The sequence below is a fragment of the Rhinopithecus bieti genome, unplaced genomic scaffold (genome assembly GCF_001698545.2).
Source record: "Rhinopithecus bieti isolate Rb0 unplaced genomic scaffold, ASM169854v2 scaffold_11380, whole genome shotgun sequence".
Taxonomy (NCBI): Eukaryota; Metazoa; Chordata; class Mammalia; order Primates; family Cercopithecidae; genus Rhinopithecus; species Rhinopithecus bieti.
Window position 1 is genome coordinate 5,345,404 of NW_016807225.1, and position 19,870 is coordinate 5,365,273.

The 19,870-nt window shown below is 37.9% G+C and overlaps 2 protein-coding genes across 2 annotated transcripts in view; one reads left to right on the top strand and one right to left on the bottom strand.

Annotated features, from left to right (window-relative positions):
* LOC108534983 (neurexin-3) overlaps positions 1–19,870 on the top strand; it is a 766,104-nt gene that overhangs the window by 537,758 nt on the left and 208,476 nt on the right. The gene's annotated exons all lie outside the window — the stretch shown is intronic.
* Positions 18,136–18,498, bottom strand: LOC108534975 (40S ribosomal protein S27). The gene has a single exon (XM_017880658.1). The coding sequence runs from the start codon at positions 18,460–18,462 to the stop codon at positions 18,208–18,210; it is 255 nt and encodes an 84-aa protein (XP_017736147.1). The 5' UTR covers positions 18,463–18,498; the 3' UTR covers positions 18,136–18,207.

Genomic DNA, 19,870 nt, shown 5'->3' on the forward strand with positions numbered 1-19,870 from the left:
TAAACTCAGATCTCTTACTCCAAAGACCATTCTCTATCTTTAAACTATTGATTAGTAGTGATTCACAGAGGTCTGTTTTGTCTCTTACAAATGTGTCATTGTGTATGCATGACTGAACCTGTCTTCTTAGGAAGTCATGATGTGTTGGTGGTTCCTGATTTCCCTTTTAGCACATAGCATATCCTTCTGACCCTGCCACCTAACACAAAGTGTACTACTATTCACTCATTCTGTTCTTGCATTTTGTAGGTTCAAAAAGCATTCATTTTCATACCTACCATGGGAGACGGAGTTAGGTAAGCGAACGGACGAGCGTAGACTTGAATAGCAGCTCTTTTTTCTTACCAGCGGGGACTTTGCCTTTCAGAAACCTACACAATCTCTTTGAGTCTCAGTTTCCTCACTCATAATATGAAACTGAGAGTAGTACTGACTATATATTTTTGTAAGAATAATGTCTACCAGCCCCTAGCCCATTGGAAGTGTCAACCCATGGGGATGAGTTAAAAAGAGAAGGGTAAGACAGTCTCCATCATGAATAAATACTTAGTCTAAAGGGCAGGGGAAGAAGAAAAGTAATTGCAATCAGTGCAGTTTCCTCAGTTGAATAATTAATGTAATAATACTCTTTACCCAAAAAGATTGCTATGAGGATAAAATGGGATAATGCATGGAGAACACTTAGAATCATGCCTGGCACATAGTAACTGCTCAATAAATGTTAGCTCTAATAATAGTAATTAGTAAGTGCTCCATCAGAGGCTTGCACTGGTACTATGGTTGCTCTGAGGCAAAAGCTTCAATCATTGGGCTAAGTCAGAGAAGGCATCACAAAAACAGTGCCATTTGAGCTGAGTCTTGAGGCAGGTGGAGGAGCCTTCCATGCTGTCCAGAGTTCTTCACCCTGATGGCTAATTTCATAAATAAGCTTAAGTGCAATGTGTAAAAAAATTGGAGTGAAAGTTGGCAATGGCAGGAGTGCTGGTATGTGTTGGAGTAAGGGTGGCAGGGACTATACTATCACTGCCAACAAATGGCAAATTTTATAGAAATAAAAATATCCTGCAAAGTGCGGATTCAAGGCAATGCTGTCCCTTTTGCTACTGATCCACTGCATTAATCACATCCTTTATTACGAGTGTCAACACATGATTGGGAGCAAAATTCTTTGAGGCTTAATCGTAAAGGAAGGAAGGGATAATGGTACAGATGCTGACCTCCATTCAAATCGTGTCTTACCACTAAGTAGCTGGGTGATCTTGGAGTAATTGCACTGCCTTTCTGAGGTTTCATTCCCCAGATCTTCAAAGAAAGTGACAATTATATACCTTGTAATGTTGTAAGCATTTGAGATAATAGGCATACAGTGTGTGGTGTTTTGGTAGATTCTCAGAAAAATTAAAATAATGTACATAATTATAAATGATTCTAATTTATATTTATAAATTATAATATATTTACAATTATAGCTAAATACAAAGGACTGTGTTAAGAGCTTTATAGGCACTATCTCCTGTAATGATGACATGATTAATAATGACACATGATGGTGATATGATTAGCAGAAAGATGCCAGCAGGCCCAGATGGAGGATGTCAAGTTCCTTTACTGACAAGGATGCAGAAACATACAGAGATTGTATAGTACTTAGTTTTAAAGCAGCATGGACCTAGAGAGAGGTGCAGCTTTCCAGATCTCCCAGTGTTTCTCGGGGACACACAGCTGGGGATAATACCACCTACCTAGAGTAAGGATTCTATTGGGTGCTAGAAGCTCCCTTTGCTGTCACAAGGATGATTTAATTCCTTGGGATTTCTTCCTTCACATATGACTGTTCTGGGGATCTGTTGCAACTTAGAGTTGCAAGTAATGAATGCAAAGACACTCTACGACATTTCTGATAGTTGACTGTGACACTAGGTGATGAGCATGTCAGTTCTCCAGGATCATTCCTTGTGAGAACTGGTTATACGTCTGTCTAATGTTCCCCACTACAGAGCGCTCAGTAACTTACCAAGATCACACAGCCAGTACATAGAAACATTAGGATCTAAACGTGGTCTAAGTGTTCCTAATGACCATGCCATATCCAGTTAAGATTTGAATTGTGCATACAATTTGCAAATTAGTTAAGAGTAGAGGGAGGAAAGCCAAACATCAACTTCCAAAGCAGCAGAAGTTAGACATTCTATAATAAAGTTATTGGTTGCATGCTGCTGGCAGAAGTAATGATCAAAGGAGTTAGAGAAGACAGATGACCAAGGGCTGGAATAGCTGTTGAGGAGGAAGAATATTCCTGGCATGCAAATGATTGATTGCAGGAGGGCTTACCACATCTGATATACCACGAGGCTTCCTTGCTTTCCAGCTGAAATACAACCACAACTTCCCCCTCACTTTCCTTTCCCATTAAGCTGCCCACCTATCACACTCCAAAACAACATGTGGGAAACATACCTTAAAAAGCTTTTTAACTTTTCTTAATTCTCCCCTCACCACCTCTTCTGGCTCCATAGAGAATAACAATTGCTAAGCTTAAAACATGTTATAGAAATGTTAAGAATTCTTTTCTCACTTTGCCAAAGTGACTACTGGCTTGGAAGAAGGAAATAAGTGGTGAAAAGCAGAGAGGAAATGCATGGTCATTTCCTGAACGTAAAAAACACCTAGGGTTGGGATAATGTGAAAAAGAGGCAGTGATTAGATCAGTCTTCCAAGAGTTTTCAAGTGGAGTGCACCATTAGACCTTGCTCAGTTAGCCACCATCCAAGGCTCCCTGATCAGTCTATTTGGCTAAGAGACAACTGTGCCAACCACCCCAACCTCACTCAAGGACTGAGGAATCAATATCTGGGGGCATACTTGCAAACAATTCATAAATCTTGTGTAAAGGGATTTAGACAAGATTTGCTTTGCTAGTGAAGAGAGTGGATAAAAGAATTATTTGACCTGCAGCTGGGCAGGTTAACTAGAGAGAGGAAGCTAAATGTATGCTATGGTCACCTCTGTAGAGGAAGAGAGCATAGAAAATTTTACCTTTTCCTGGATTACCCTCCCTTCTTGTTTGCCTGGTGTACTTTTAATTATTCTTGAAGACCCAAATGATTGCTTCTCTTGGAAGCTACCTTTCGCAGGCAGACTTCATAGCTTCCATATTTGTTCTTGAATGAACTCCTTAGGTTACAAGGATTTCCTCACAAGTCTGTTTCTCCTACTAGAGTCGCTGCGATTGTGATGGTGAACAGTGACTTCTCATCTTTGTATTGCTGCTGTCTAGTAGAGTGAATTTACTGGTTAAAGCATTTTCATTAAATGTTTGTTAAGTGAATAAATGTTGAAAGATATATGTATTCTCACCTTCCCCCATCCATTTTGTTTCTTTGGCTAAGGCCACCTGGGTTTTCTCTGTTTTGGTCTCCATATCTATAGACTGCATAGACCTCTCACACAAATTTGCATTGCTAGTTGAGGTGTTCTTTGAGCTTCTCAGTGGTTATCACAAAAAGGACTTTAACAGTTTGTGACTGTGACCTGGAATCCTTCAGCAGACTGAAATACCTTCAGCTGAGGGAGACGGTATTTATGCAGAAGCCCAGCACGTAGCCCATCAAGCAGTCTGAGGTTTCAGTTGGTACCAGAGATAACTCCAGTGAGAGAATTCGGCCTAAGTTTTTAGACATTCTTCCCCAGCTAAAGATGACGTCTTAATATAAAGGTTTTATAATCATGGATGGTCCTTTGTGGACATCTATTGCTATGGAAACTCTAGTTCTCTTTACCTTGAGTAGCTTCTTAAAAGAAAATAAAACTAGCAGTGGGAAGGGAGAAAGGGTATCAGGTTGTATAAGCAAAGTGATTTCTCTGATTTATGCTTCTGTAAACTTGTTTATAACCATAAACCTCTGGTAACAGGACATTTGCAAAAGGAAAATATTTATAGAAGTCTACCTTGCCAATTACATTGCAAAAAATAAATTGGCTTTAGGGTCCTTAAAAAAATTCATATATGTTTTCCCTCTCCACTGCCACTCCCACATCATAATTTGCAGTTGAGGTCTATGTTTGAAGGATAAGAGTTTCCACAAGTTGATTGTGGATATCTGAAATCAAATTTAATTACATGTGATGGATCAACTTCTTGAACTCCCATATTTCTTTCATTGCCTTCTTCGGATTCCATACCTTACCTTTGTGGAACCTGAAATATAGAGAAATGATAACATGACTCAGAGCCAGCCCTGCAATCAAGGGGGAGTCATCGAACCCAAATTGGTGAGTTCAGGTCAGCAGCATATAGTGTCTTGGAAAGAACATGGACTTTGCAGTCAGATAGACCGACTTGAAGCCCAGGCTGTTATTAATTATCATTTTGGGCAGAGTTCTTGAACTCTCTCTCACTCTCCTGATCTTTTAAAATGGGGTTTGAAATTCATCATGGAGCTAGCATGATGATTAAGGAAAATTTATCTGGATATCAAGGTCCTCAACACTCAGATTGCACTTGCCCTCAACAGAATTTCCCAGTAATTCCCTATTCTAGTTTTCTTTTGCTGCATAACAAATTACTAGGGACTTAGCTGCTTAAAACAACACACATTGATTACCTCACCATTTCTGTAGGTCCTAGGTCCCTGTAGTTGGGTTCTTTGCTTTAAAACTGCACAAAGATGCAATCAAGCACAGAGTTGTGATCTCATCTGAGACTTGGGATCTTGTTCCAAGCTCACATGGTTGGCAGGATTTAATTCCTTGAAGTTGTAGGACTGAGGCCCTTAGCTCCTAGAAGCTGCTCAGTTCCCTGACATGTGGCCTTTCCATGGTGTTTCATAATATAGCAGCTTCTTCAAAGTTAGTAGTTAAGGCAGTAAAGAAATACATTTGCATTCATATTTATTAATGTAATCACAGGAATAACATCCTATCACCTTTGCCCTATTGTATTGGTTAAAAGCAAGTCACAGGATTCCCACCCATCCTCAAGGGAAGGGAATCACATGAAAGTGTGACTATCAAGAGGTGAAGAGGACCATGTCACCCTAGGGTCTATCTACTACACTGTCAAAGTGCAATAACCCTGGCACGTGTCACAGAGTGCCCTCCTGTCGGTGTTGGTTAATCATTGTTTCAGTGAAGTTAGATTCCTCTTTCCAAAGCAGTCAGTTGTGAAATTCTTGGGTAACTATGAGCCGTTTCCCCATCCCTCACTGGTGTAGACAAAAAGAACTGATACAGGGCTTTTATTTCCTGTGGGTTCACACTTAGTCTCAGAATGCTTTAAAAACCAACACACTAGACAGAAGCTAACATTTGGTCAGTATTAGAAAGTGTTATAAAACCTATTGGCCATTCTTGAACTATATTATATCCTGGTGGGCTAGAAGCATGGGTTTATCTAGCACCATTTTAAGCTTGGTGGAGAGAACTCATCTCAGCCCTGTCCCTGGGGCCCTTGATGTACAGGTGTCTTTAGTAAGGACAATGACAATTCATGTGGAATTTGTTAGTAGAAATTCCCACATATAAAATTTGTCATTCACTCTACTTCCTAACAGCAAAAAAAATCAAATACATTAAAACCAATTAGATGGCAACACAATAGGAAACAAATATGCTTACAAAAAAAAAAAAATGTACAGACAGGTAACTAGGGAAATTGTTAACACAACAAAGAGACACTGCGTGAGTCTGAGTCCCTTGGGAAGGATAAATATATTTGTAAATAAATTTCTTTCTCTGTCAATGTTTACTTTCCTTTGTGTTCTTCTCCATGTGCTGAGAATTTCTTCTCATGCCTTCATGATTCTGTGAGTGAATTACTAGAAATGCTCATTCTTTTCTCATTAGTATCATTATTTTCATAGAAGAACACCTTATGCCTGTTCTTGGGCTCAATTTAAGTTAGAGAAAAACAAAATTAATGCACATGGAAAAGTTCTTATGAGATAGAAGTGACATACTATTGATCTAAGTCTTATTTGTTTTAATAGGGGTCCTTAGTCATGAATTATCAGTAAAAATCATTTTACAGTAAGTGCAATTTTGGCAAGACCTTGCTTTTCTAGTTGTATAAGGAATCACTACATGATAAGAAACAACAAGAAAAGTTTACTGGCAGAAATAGAGAAAAGATGTATACATCTATTTTATCTACCTAAACGTAAGTGGATAAAAATATGTGTAAATAGTTCCTTATGTCGGGAAACTGTGTCTGAATAGCTTTCTATCCTTAAAGGCCTGGCACAGTGCTAAGTACATAGTACACAGTAAGCATGTAGTAAATGTTTACATATTTCAGAGACTGAGTTTGGACACTAAAATGCCAATATTTGTTTGGCTATAGCGATTTAATCCAGGAAAACAGAAATTAGTTTCCATGCTCTCTCTGGAACTTCCACACCGGTCTCCCAGCACTTTCATCTATTCACCAATCTAGAAGCTCTCCAGATCGCATGATTTAAGGTTTTTAAGGAGGATCCATTACAAAGGCAGGATTAATTAAATCATTATCCACTAGTAATTGATTCAATCTCCTCCAGCTCCATCTCCATCTCTGGAAGTCTTGGGGGTGGGGGCAGTTAAAGTTCCAACCCTCTAATCACATGGTTGGTTTCTTTGGCAGCCAGTCCCCACCCTGAAGCTATCTAGGGTCCACTAAGAGTCACCTTATTAGGATAAACTCAGATTATGGTTGAAAAGTGCTACTTATGAATAACAAAAGACACTATCCTCCTCCCTGCCACTTAGGAAATTTCAAAGGTTTTGAAGCTCTTGTGATAGAAACCAGGGACAAAGACCAAATATATATTTCTTACTATGTCACAATATCACAGGCTGTCTCTGTATCCAAATTTCCCCCTTCCTGTAAGGAAATTAAATTAGGGCCAACCCTCATCCAGTATGGCCTTGTCTTAACTTGATTATACCTGCAAACATCCTATTTCCAAGTAAGGTCACATTTATAGGTACTGGTACTAGGACTTAAACATATCTTTTTGAAAGACACAGGTCAACCCACAACAGTAACTAATTGGCTCCCTTTCTCCTGAGCTACCCTGTGATTGAGGCACAGCAATTTTCTCCAAGGACATAGCACTTCAAAGATAGAGCCTATAATCAAACATCCTAGCTGCTCTTTAGGAGCTCAGCCCAGGCCTAGCCTGCTCAGTTTAGTATAGTTCATTTCTACGAATAATACTGAATCCAGAGCAAGACTCTGACAAGGATCCAGGAAGCAGTGATACACCTAATCATGCTGTAAGGCAGAATAGAAGAGATATAACAGAGATGAAATGTGTAATCTAGAAAAGGGACATATTGATTATGCTGAGGAGGTAGGCATGGGAGGCAGGAGCCATTTGAGAGGCAGAAGCAGCATGAGCAAATGCATATGGACAGGAAACTTCCATCTATTAAGTGACTGGTTCCACCTGGCTGAAGTATAAGGTATGTTTGGAGGGACAGGGGTGCCGGGATGTGGCAATATAGGTTTTTGCCTGTAAGTCTTCAATGTCTGAGAAAAAAATGAAACAGGCCACATGGGATGTTCTTGTCTATTTTTGCTGTTAGGTGATAAATAGGCAGGATATATCTAGTTATGTGTGTGTGTGTGTTGCCAAGGGATCTGTATCTATACAGATTTAGTGACAACATTTATTAACACAATGGGGTGATAGGCTTTGGCATCAGGATGTTGTAATAGTTGTAATTTGGCTTGTATCAATATCCCTATTTTTGCAGATGAGTAAACTGTGGCTTTGAACAATAAAGACCTCACCCAGGGTCACCCAGCCCTGGTAAATGTTGAGTTTAGGAACTGAACCCAGGTCTGGTTGGTTCCAGAGCACACATTGGTGCTTTCTGTGCCAAGGCCTGTAGGTGACTTCTGAGGGAAATCAGCTCCTTGGTGCTGAGGGCTTAGCCATGATTCCTTTTAGAGTGAGTTCTCCATGTCTTCTTGGGCCGGGTGCCTGTGCTCAGGGGGATTTTCAAAGATAATAGTGTCTACTGGAGGGAAATGTATCTTGGAGCAAAGATGTGCAAGGATAGTCCCAGATTCTGCATTCCTATTTATGAAAACTGGCAGATTTGCTGACTGGGAACATAGTGGACAAAGGACTGAATAGATGTGAGCATTTGAGAGTAAAATGTGTTTTGAAAAGCTTTAAATTCTTATTTTTGGAATAAGATAATAAGTGTCCAAATCAAATGGGAAATTAGTGACCAGGTTAAAAAATAAATTGAGGTCTTCTAACTCCAAGTTTAATGTATTTTCTATTTTGTTAAAAAAGTAAAAGGAAATTGCAAAGAAGATACTTGCAGAGGAGGAACAAAGTAAGTAAGGCAAGGACATGATGGATACAGAGGGATTAATTGGGGAGGGAATGTCTGTTAAGTGTACAGATTTGGGGATTGGTGGGGGTGGGGTATGCAGCTAAAAGGAGCTGTCCTAAATCCTGGCAAAGGCCCTCCACTTTAATAAGCGTTGTAACTTTCTCTTTCATTGCTGGATGTAACACGGATAAAAGGAAAGCAGCAATCAGAACAATGCAGTTTCCCAGAGGGCCCTTTAGCAGAAATCTCCTGTGGTTCCATGCTGTTGTTAATGTTTCCCTCATTCTAGTCTCCTGGGCTTCCTAAATGCTTTGGACCACTTAAGAAAGGCCACGCTGCTAATTGTGCAGAACACCTTCAGAGGTGGCACCGTGCAGCAAGACGAGGCAACTCAGGCTCTAATGGGCCTTGATTGTGGTCTCCGGAGCGAAAACCACCTCTTGAAAGCTGCTGGGAGACAGCTATTGGGAGGTCTGGTAGGACGATTTAGTGCCGCTCTTTGAAGGATCGATGCCTAAGCTCTTTAGAACCTCCTGACACCTCAGATGGATTCTAGGTGGTTCCCCAGTGGTCACAATCTCACTATCATCCACGTAGATTTATCTATCTCTTAGTAAGGCCTATCCCTGTATTATGAGGGCCTCAAAGCCTAATTACGGGGGTAAAACAAGCACACATAAAGCAATGAATGAGTATTAACTGCTGGGTTGTATATTTCTGATGGCCTCTTCAAGGTGCAGAGAAAGAAGATCTCCTCCAAGGGAGTTAAATGGCCAGAACTGGGGAGGTAAATATTAGAATCTGAAGAAACTAAGCATGCTTTAGAGAGACAAGTGATTAGCATCAGAATGAATTCCTGGCAGTGTGGAACAACCTGCAGACAGGGAATAAGAATGTACACAGATTGACCCGAGTAGAGTAGAAAATGTGTGTTTCTTTTTATTTTAACAAGGAAGAAGTCAAGTTTGTTTTTAGTTTGTCTGTAACACCCACTCGTTCTTACCAATTTCCCTTATTTCCAAAGAGATAGCAGTTCCCAGGCCTTTAGAGAGGAACAGTATCTACCTGTAATTTATTGGTATTTAATTTTCATTCTGTAGATCTAAAATGCTTGGGACCAGAAGTGTTTCAGATTTTGGGTTTTTTTGGATTTGGGGATATTTACAGGTACATAATAAAATACCTTGGGGATGGGACCCAAGTCTAAACATGAAATTCATTACGTTTCGTATATACCTTATATACGTAGCTGGAAGGTAATTTTATACAGTATTTTAATTCTGAATACCTGTCACATGAGGTCAGGTATGAAATTTTCCACTTGTGGCATCATGTCAGTGCTTAAAAAGTTTTGAATTTTGAAGCACTTTGGACTTCAGAGTTTTGAATTAAGGATACTCAACCTGTATTTATTTTTACAGTCAACTTCCATAGGCAAGTGATACTGGTTTCAGTGAAAATACATGTAAACAAAAGAAATGAAGCAGTTTAAGGAAAAGATGAAATAATAATTCAGGCAGTATATAGATGGGGTAAAAATGTGTGACATTGATGCACCATTGACCAAAGTTTGGGAAAACTGTTGTTGACAAAGAGGAGTCATAGTAAAATGTTGATCCTTGTGTTGAAATTTCTCATCCTCCTTGTACTACTCACCCTAGATACTCCAGAAAAGTGGAAGAATGAGTCAATAAATAAATCAGTCATGACTTTTCCAAAGGGAAAAATCCAACTGTCTGCTAATAAGGGTCAAAACTAGGGTAATGACAATGATAAAAAGGAATCAATCCAGGTGACACTTGAGAGTAAGAAATAACAGATAACAGATCAGAGTTAGGTAAATGTTTCTTATACTTTAATATGCACACAAATCATCTGAGGATTTTATTAAAATGTAGATTCGGATTCACTAGATCTGGGGGAGGCGCTGAGATTCTGCATTTCCAGCAAGCTCCCGGGGAATTCTAGTGCTGCTAGTCAGTGAACCATATGTTGAGCTGCAAAAGTTTTAGATGGTATCAAAGAGGAGAATCGTAGTGAACTCTGAAGTTTTGTGCTACTTTAAAATTTTGTTTAAAATGCAATTTTAAATAAGAAATTAAAAAAAAAATCTTCTACCCCTAAACATTCTAACTCGAAGGAAGTTCTTTTCCCTGTAAACGTTAGTAATGTCCTTCAATTCTATAGTCTCTTGTTTGATTTCTGTAACTCATTTTTGGTTATGTTTTGTTCTTCTGAGAAGCATAAAGTCCCAACTGGCCCATAATAAACTCTGAGTAGGAGAGCCCTGTGAAATACTGAAAATCATGATTTCATTAACGCGGGTTGTTTGCACTTGAGGACGAAGTTGCCCAATGTTACACTGTAAAGGTCAAAGCTGCTTTGCAAACTGAAGTCCTCTAATTTTGGATGCTTTTGTGTGAAGACTTGTTGCTATTCTCATGTCTCTATACCAATAACAAAACCTTTCAACCCTCTGAGTTTCTCCTCTAGCTCCTGGGACTACAGGTGGGAGAGTCTAAGGGTCATCTATTAATACTGGTCATCTATTAATTCTTATATTTCTTTTATTTATTTATTTATTTGAGATGGAGTCTCACTCTGTTGCCAGGTTGGAGTACAGTGGCACGATCTCGGCTCACTGCACCCTCCACCTCATGGGTTCAAGCGATTCTCCTGCCTCAGACTCCTGAGGAGCTGGGATTACAGGTGCCCACCACCACGCTCAGCTAATTTTTGTATTTTTAGTAGAGATGGGGTTTCACCAGTTGACCAGGATGGTCTTGATCTCTGGACCTCCTGATCCGCCCCCCTCGGCCTCCCAAACTGCTGGGATTATAGATGTGAGCCACTGAGCCTGGCCACTTATTTTCTTACTTGCATGCTTTATACCTGGTGTTACTTAGTTCCTGTGATGTTTCCCAAAAATATGGAATTAGCTATGCCAGACACTGTAGCCAGAAGACTCAACAGTCACACAGCATTATGATGGTTACATGTTAGGATTGAATGTTAAATAAATTTTAAAGTAAATTTTAAGTGGCTGCATAATAATTTATTGTCTATTCACTAATAACAAATGCTAAGAATCTAATATCCCAAGATAAATGAGCCCAAGAGTTTATTCAGACTATATTCTGTAATATTCTTTCTGAACAAAGGGAATAATTGGGTAGTTTGAGGGGTACCATGATTCCTTACATGTTGTACAACTTGAATATTGTAAATATATCTTAGATCACATGCTACAAATTTCTGTTTTATCATCACTATTAATAGTTATCAGGTACTGAACTCTATTAAGCATCATGTACTTTAGTCAATATTTGAAACCACTCATTGAGGTGGATACTATTATCTCTATAGTTGAGGAACCTGAGAGTCAAAAATTGACATTAAGACCAGGTGTGGTGCCTCACTCCTGTAAGCCCAGCCCTTTTAGAGGCTGAGGCAGGCAGATCGCTTGAGGCCAGGAGTTCAAGACCAGGTTGGGCAACATAGCGAGACCCTTGTCTCTACAAAACATAAAAATACAAAATTAGCTGTGTGTGGTGGTGCACACCTGTGGTCCCAGCTACTTGGGAGGCTGAGACAGAAGGATTGCTTGAGCCCAGGAGTTTGAGGCTACAGGGAGCTATGATCATGCCACTGCATGCTAGCCTGGGTGACAGAGATAAACCTTGTCTCAAAAAAAATAAAAAAATAAAAATAAAAAAATAGAGGTTAAATAACTCATGGTTAATGAGTGACCAAGCTTAGATTTTAAGTTTTTAATTCTACCATCCAAGTTCTTAACCATTACACTACACCCATTTAATATTATCAGTAGATTTATCTGTATCTATCCTGAATGTATTTATTTTCAGCCTGTATACTTCCTGCATAATGTGATATATAATCAGTATTTTTATTCCACCCCTAATGGGTATAATGCACTATGCTCAGTTCTGTTGAGAAATGCACAGAAATAAAAGCCATGGTGCTTGTTTAAGAGCTTTATACAATCTTGTTAGGGGTGTGGTGTCTACATCTATACAAAGTTTAGTTTAGTAGAAGGCTTCAGTATCTATATGAGTTAGTAGGATAAAAGCTATCCCATACTCAGAAAAAAAAATTCAAATTCGTATCATGGTTAAGAGCAACTTGTCTAACCTGTGGCTCACAGGGAACACGCGGCCCAGGACAGCTCTGAATGTGGCCCAACACAAATTCATAAACTTCTGAAAACATCGAGTGTTTTTGTTTTTTGTTTTTAGCTCATCAGCTATCATTAGTGTTAGTGTATTTTATGTGTAGCCCAAGACAATTCTTCTTCCGATGTGGCCCAGGGAAGCCGAAAGATTGCACACCCCTGGAACTTTAGAGGAATGAGGTGCCATTGTGGGATAGGGTGGTCTGAAATATTCTGCTAGGTCAGTAAGTATCTCTGATGTGGAGTATAATCACAGGTTATCATAAAATGTTCTCTTTTTAATTTGAAGACATGTTCCTTTCTTTACGTATTTCTCAATTTGTTAAACAAGGCCATGTTTGATATCTGTATTTAAAAATACACTAGTCCCCTTTTATCCAAGATTTCACTTTCCTCAATTTCAGTTATCTGAGGTAATTCCTGATGAAACTATTAAATGGAAAATTCCAGAAATAAGCAACTTGTAAGTTTTAAATTGTATCTCCTTCTGAGTAGCAGGTTGAAATCATGTGCCATCCTGCTCTGTCCTGCCCAAGGTATGAATTATTTTTTGTCCAGCATATCTACACCGTGTATGTTACCACTTGTTAGCTGCTTAGTAGCCATCTTGGTTATCAGGTCAGATGTTGTGGTATTTCAGTGGTGGTGTTCAAGTAACCTTTATTTTACTTTGACCCCAAGATACAAGAGTTGTGATGCTAGCATACTGTTATAATTGCTCTATTTTATTATAAGTTATTGTTGTTAATGTCTTATTGTGCTTAATTTATAAATTAAACTATCATAGGTATGCATGTATATGGGAACAACAACAACAAAAAAAAAAACAGAGTGTATACAGGGTTCAGTAAACCTGCAGAGTTTCTGGCATCTACTGAGGTATTGAAACATATCCCCTGAGGATAAGCAGGGCTACTGTAATTCTATCTGGCCAGTTATTAGATTGTGTTAACCTTTGAGGAGTCACCAAGAACCAATGTTATATATGATCCAGGAGTCCACTTCAGTCACACACTCACACTCAGAATGCCAGAATTTGAAAGCTATTGTGTAAAATATAGTCTGGAAATTATTTTATGGAACATAGCTATATGGCATTACATGAACAGTTCTTCAAGCATGTATACATATCATGATAGATATATTATTAAACCGTGCCAATTGCTTGCCCTACCCTTTCCACATTTTAACTCTGATTCCTAAACTGTTAGTAAATTCAGATTTCTAACTTACTATTGTGCAATTTCAAAGGACCTGCCCTTTTATCATACTGTTCTGTCTCTGATTAAATACCTTCTTTGTGCAGATCTTTATGTAACATAGAGACAGATATAATCCTTCTAAATGGTCTCGTAATTTTGTATAAACCCGAGAGGATAATCGTATTGGGAGATATAGGATTTAGAGAAATTTATTCTGATAACTATGAGAAGAAATTTATAGGTCAGTGTGGCATTATATTAATCCTTTTTCATCTTATTACACATTTGACTCAGGATATAAAATGTGTGCAGACATGAGATCTGTATATTAGGTAGTTATTTATTTTTCTTTGAATAATTCCTTTCTAAAACAAAATATTGGCCAGCAGAGGTGGTAAAAATGCTAGATTGTTGGTCTCATTTGCTAGGATTCACGACCTGTTTCATAAAGGACTTTGCTAGGATTCGTGACATGCTCCATGAAGAACTTAACTTGATTAGAGACATTAAACTTTGGAACTGAAAGAAATATCTGAGCTTGTTGAGCCCAGAGGTTCTCAAACTTGTGTACATCAGAGGCCAACTGGAGGGTGTATTATAATATAGTTTGCTGGGTCCCATCCCAAGAGTTTATGATTCAGTAGGTTGCAGGCGGGGAATGAGAATGCATTTTCATATGTTGTCAGATGATGCTGATGTTGCTGGTCTCAGAGCCCTACTTTGAAAACCACTGGTCTATTGTAAGGCTTTCTTTTTACCTATGAGAAAACTGAGGACATGAGGGAGGCCATTCATGTACATATATTAATCAAATCCTGTTCCTTTCCATCGAAAAGCCCTCATGTGGTATCCTGTTGAAGTTTGAATAAAATCCAAATCCTTATTATCTAGAAGATCTTGCAGGCCTGTTCTCTGCCCATCCTTCCACATCAGAGTCTCCATAGAGCCTTACTTGCCTTCACTGCAGTTATTCAGTGGACACATTCTTATTTCAGCATAAAAAACAACTAATATGGGCACATAGCACAGAACAAAAGTGAAGGTTTGACTTACAGAGACTTTCAATTCCATTTTTCAATTCCTGCCATTTTCTTGGGGGCTCCAAATACAGCTAACATAAGCTGCATGCTGAGTGGCTTGTCAGTCTATATTCCCATGTGGTGGGTCCATCTTGATTCCTCTATTTTATCTATCAGAGAATTTGATCCTCATTATAATAGCTATTCATAATGTGTATTCATCAGCCGTGTGCTAGCTACTGTGTCAAGCAGTATTGAGATTTAGATGCTGACTTCTGAGGCTAGGATCTTCATTCTTAGAAAATAAACAACACTGCCCCTCTATTATATACTGAAATAATGCTTATGTTTGTCTAAACAACCCTAGCTGGTCAAATAATTGCAACCCCTTCCCCTGGCTGCTGTTTTACTGACCATTTAACAAAAAATTAGTTGCTGCCTTTGGAGGAAGAGAAGGGAGATTTAGGTTGAAGGACTTTTAAAATTTTATTTTGAGACAGAATCTCGTTCTGTCATCCAGGCTGGAGTGTAGTGGCACCATCTCAGCTCACTGCAACCTTTGCCTCTCGGGTTCAAGTGATCCTCCCACCTTAGCCTTCCAAGTAACTGGAACTATAGGTGCGTGCCACCACGCCCAACTAATTTTTGTATTTTGAGTAGAGACAGGATTTTGCCACGTTGCACAGGCTAGTCTCAAACTCCTGGCCTCAAGTGATCTGCCTGCCTCAGCCTCCCAAAGCGCCCAGCTGAGGTTGAAGGGATTCTTAAAAAGACATGTGAAGAGAATAAATTGAAGATAAGTATGATTACATTAAAACTAAGCCCAGTGTCATGTTCTCTGACTTGATGGCTGAAGAATTTGTATGAGTCATTAGAAGAAAGTAATTTGTTGTACTTTATATTCTACGTTTCAGCTATTCTTGAGAGTAATTTCTGTTTCTTATGTTCTTAATAATAGAAAAGTCTGACACATGGAGTTTACTTTAAAGGGTTAAGGAATCCCATAGGTTGTGGCCCATGGGGTGATAACAATAGAATTTCCTTTTGTCTGACCTTAAAAAAGGATATCAGATAAATACTGATTCCTTGGTGCAGTTAATTTTAGGCCAAAATACAATTATTGGTCAGATGCACAAATTGTCTCTTTATTTCTTAAGGATTAGAAAAAATTTTAAGGAATCCTACTTTCTTCTTAGATCAGATCTGAAATAGAATGAATTTTATACAAGCTAATTTTTCCAGGGTTTTGTTTGTTTCTTCCTAACAAACTATTTTACTAGAAAATATGAATACATTCTGAAACTTTACCATAAAAAATTCTCCCTTCTTCCCTTCTTTTCTTTTCTTTTTTTCTTCTTTCTTTCTTTCTCTTTCATTCATTCATTCATTCATTCATTCACCACTTCTTATTTTCTTTCATTCAAGCATTAATGACCTATCCATTCTACACAATTAATTCACACTTACAATGTGCCTGGCATATTTATTTTAAATATTGAAACTCACTAGAACCAAAGTCCAAAGATGGATGCTCTGTAGTGGTGAGTCCACTTGTTACCAGGACCCGGGAAAATGAAATCGACTTGGATAGAAACCAACACAGACCCAATTTAATACCATTAAACCATCTTCTATTCTGAAGTACAACTGTGTGTGTGTTAAATATATGCTTCCAATAGAATTTCTGATGGACATTCCAGCAAATTTAATTTGGTATTTTAAAAAATACATCCTAAACAAAATAGATTTTCTCAGGAGTGTGAGGATGATACAGCATCAGATAATAAATTTAATATAAGATAATGATATTAAAGATAAAGGAACAAAAGCAAAATCATTTCAAAAAAGGTAGAAATATTTAATACAGTCAGCATATTTATTAAAACTAATCTGAACAAGCTTAGATTGGAGTAGGACATTTTACCTCAAAACAGGAAGCTATCAAGTAACTACAGCAAACATCATGTATATTTACATTAGTAACGAAGCAAGAATGAATACTATCATTGTTTCTATTGATTATTGAAATGAAAAAACTAGCCAATGGAATAAGACAAAACAAAAACAAAAACAGAAAAAAACCAGAAGTGAAAAGATTGGAGAAGAATCTACAGTACTTTTATTTGCAGAAAGTCCATAAGGGTTTATTAGAACTAAAAATAATTTCCACAAATTTGTTTGGTACAAGGTAAACATATAAATGTAATTAGTCTCTCCCTACAATTACAATTACCAATTAAAATGTAGAACTGAAAAAAATTTACATATAATAGTGACAAAAATGTAAGGAAGCTAAGAATAATCAAATAAGAGATTCAAGACCTTTATGGGAAAAATGGCAAAATATTATTGAAGATTATAAAGTCCTGAATAAGCCATCAACATTGACCATATTTATGTACGGGCAGACTCAATAACACGAAGATGCCAATTTTTTCTAAATTCTTCTATAAATCCGTACATTTCCACTCAAAACTTCAACAGAATTATTCATGGAATTTGACAAGCTAACTCCATAACTCATATATGATCAAGGGGCCAAAAGTAGCCACCACAACTCTGGGGGGTGGGGAGAAACCCAAGAGAAAAGACTTGCCCAACTAGACATCAAGGCATGTTTTATCCCCAAATTAATTAAGACAGTGGGACATAGATACAAAAGAGGCACACCAGCCTGTGGGACACCATAGAGCTCAGTAACTGTTCCTTGCAGTATGGAAAATTGATCCCTGACCAGGTAGACATTGAAAATCATTAGTTAATAGACAAACTAGTCAACCCATGGTGCTGGAATAATTTCTTAGCTATATGGGAAAAAATGAAATTAGACTTCATTTTATATCATACATGAAAATACATTAAGGATATATAAAAATGTAAATTTAAATACAAAACTTTAAAATTTTTCTAAGAAAATAATGGTGATTAGCTTTATGACCTATGTATGGGAACGATTTCTTAAAAGAGGGGTAAAAAGCATAGATCATTTAAAAAATTGGTACATTTGATTACAATTAATTTTAAAACTTATGTTCCAGGAAAGATATGATAAATTAAAAGACGAGCTACAGACTTGGAGAAAACATTGGCAATGCACCCAATACACAAAGGATTGGTATTCTAAATTGTATAATGACCCCCTACAAGTGAACAAAAGAAAGACAACCCAATGAAAAATGAACAAAGGATATGAATAAACAAATGACAGATGCCAAAACCGAAATGGATAGTTAACATATAACACATAAAAGCATGTATAGCCACACTAGAACCTTGAGAATACAAATTCAAACAGCACTGAGATACTACTTCAAACCACCAGACTAGCAAAAATGTACAATTCTGACAATATTAGGTGTTGGCAGGGAGGAGAATTGAGAGCTCTCATATCTTTTTTTTTTTTTTTTTTATCCAAAATGTGTTTATTGAGATGGTTTCCCACTCATCTTGATTCAGAGTGCCTTTAGTGCTGCTTCCTCCTAAAGGAACATCCTTCTGTAAGCCTTGCTTTTCCTCCTGTAGGCTGGCAGAGGACAGTGGAGCAGCCAACACACAAAACTACCGTTTGTGCATGGCTAAAGACCGTGGTGATTTTATAGCATCCTGGGCATTTCACATCCATGAAGTAGGAATTGGGGCTCTGCACCAGGCGTTTCTTCTTGTGTTTCCTCTTCTCCTCTTCTGGGGAGGGATGAAGGAGATCCTTTGCGAGAGGCATGTTCTCGTGTGGGTAGGTCGTCACCGCCGGAAAGGCTCTCATATCTTAAAGAGTGGGAATGTGAATTGAGGCAGCCACTTTGAAATACAATTTAACATTGAAGCTAAATGACATTTGGCCTCACAATTGCATATTTAGGTAAACGCTTAAGGAAAACTCTCAAGCGATTCACATTGAGTTAGTTATTAGAATATACACTGCTTGTTATGCGAAAAAAAATCTAAATCAGAAGAGTGCATCAATAAATTGTGGTATCTCTGTATAATATAATAACATCCATTACTGGAGCAGAACAAATGAGAGCTACGTGCAACATTAGTGAAACTCACAGTCATACTCTTGAATGAAAAAAGCAAATTACTGAATATGCAGAATGATACTATTTAGATAAAGCTTGTAAACACTTAAAATAATCCAAAATGTTTCATGTGTGGTTTCACATATATTAATAACATAAAAACATGCATGGACATGACAAATGTACCTTTTAGAATGAAGAAAGTGGGACTGCTACAAGAATATTGACTTATGCCAGTAATATTTTATTTCTTCAAAAAGAATCTGAAACAAATATATCAGAATGTTAGGAATTAATAAAAGCCAAGTTATAGGTACACAGATATTTACTATGTTATTATTTCTACTTGTTTGAATGTTTGAATATTTGAAATATTTCAAAATTAAATAACCACCCAGCCTCACTGAGAAGTGTGTGCTGAGTGCTCTACTAGGTTTATTCACAAAGTTCTTAACACTCCCTGCTCTCAATGGCACTGATTAAAATTTATGATTCAACCAAATTATATATGACCACATAGCATAACTGTTCAGACTCATTTGGAAAATGTCAAAATTGTGAATGTTAAATTCTAAAATATCAAGGGTCAACTATAGACATACAAAACCAACTAGGGACATAAAGAATAAAAATGGAAACAAAATAAAAGCTGTTTAATAATAGAGTTCAAAACAATATAGAATCTCTTCTTCTCTGCTAAGATCAGGCCAGAGATTGGCATTTGCCTTCCTGAAGGATTGTCTGTCCACATGAGTAATAGCTAGCAGGAAAAACTACACAGGTTCATATGATACAAACCAAAACGAAACAACCTTCTCACACGAGGAAAAGAAAACTTCGCAAAATGGCTGCACCTTCCCAAATACATCCTTCAGCAACCCAAACAGATTTTCCATCCTTGACCTTCTCGTTGGAAACCTCTCCTTAAGCAGTTACACACAGCTCTGCAAATGTTAGAGTGACATTTGGACTGGGCTTGCGTGATCAGCTTGCCCGCTCTTCTGGGCTTCCCCGGGGGCCTGCCAAGCTCCAGCTCATTGGTATTAGCCTTGCAGGCCTCACCTCCCAGAGCTAGCAATAACATTTACCAGCTACAGTTTTCTCCATTTT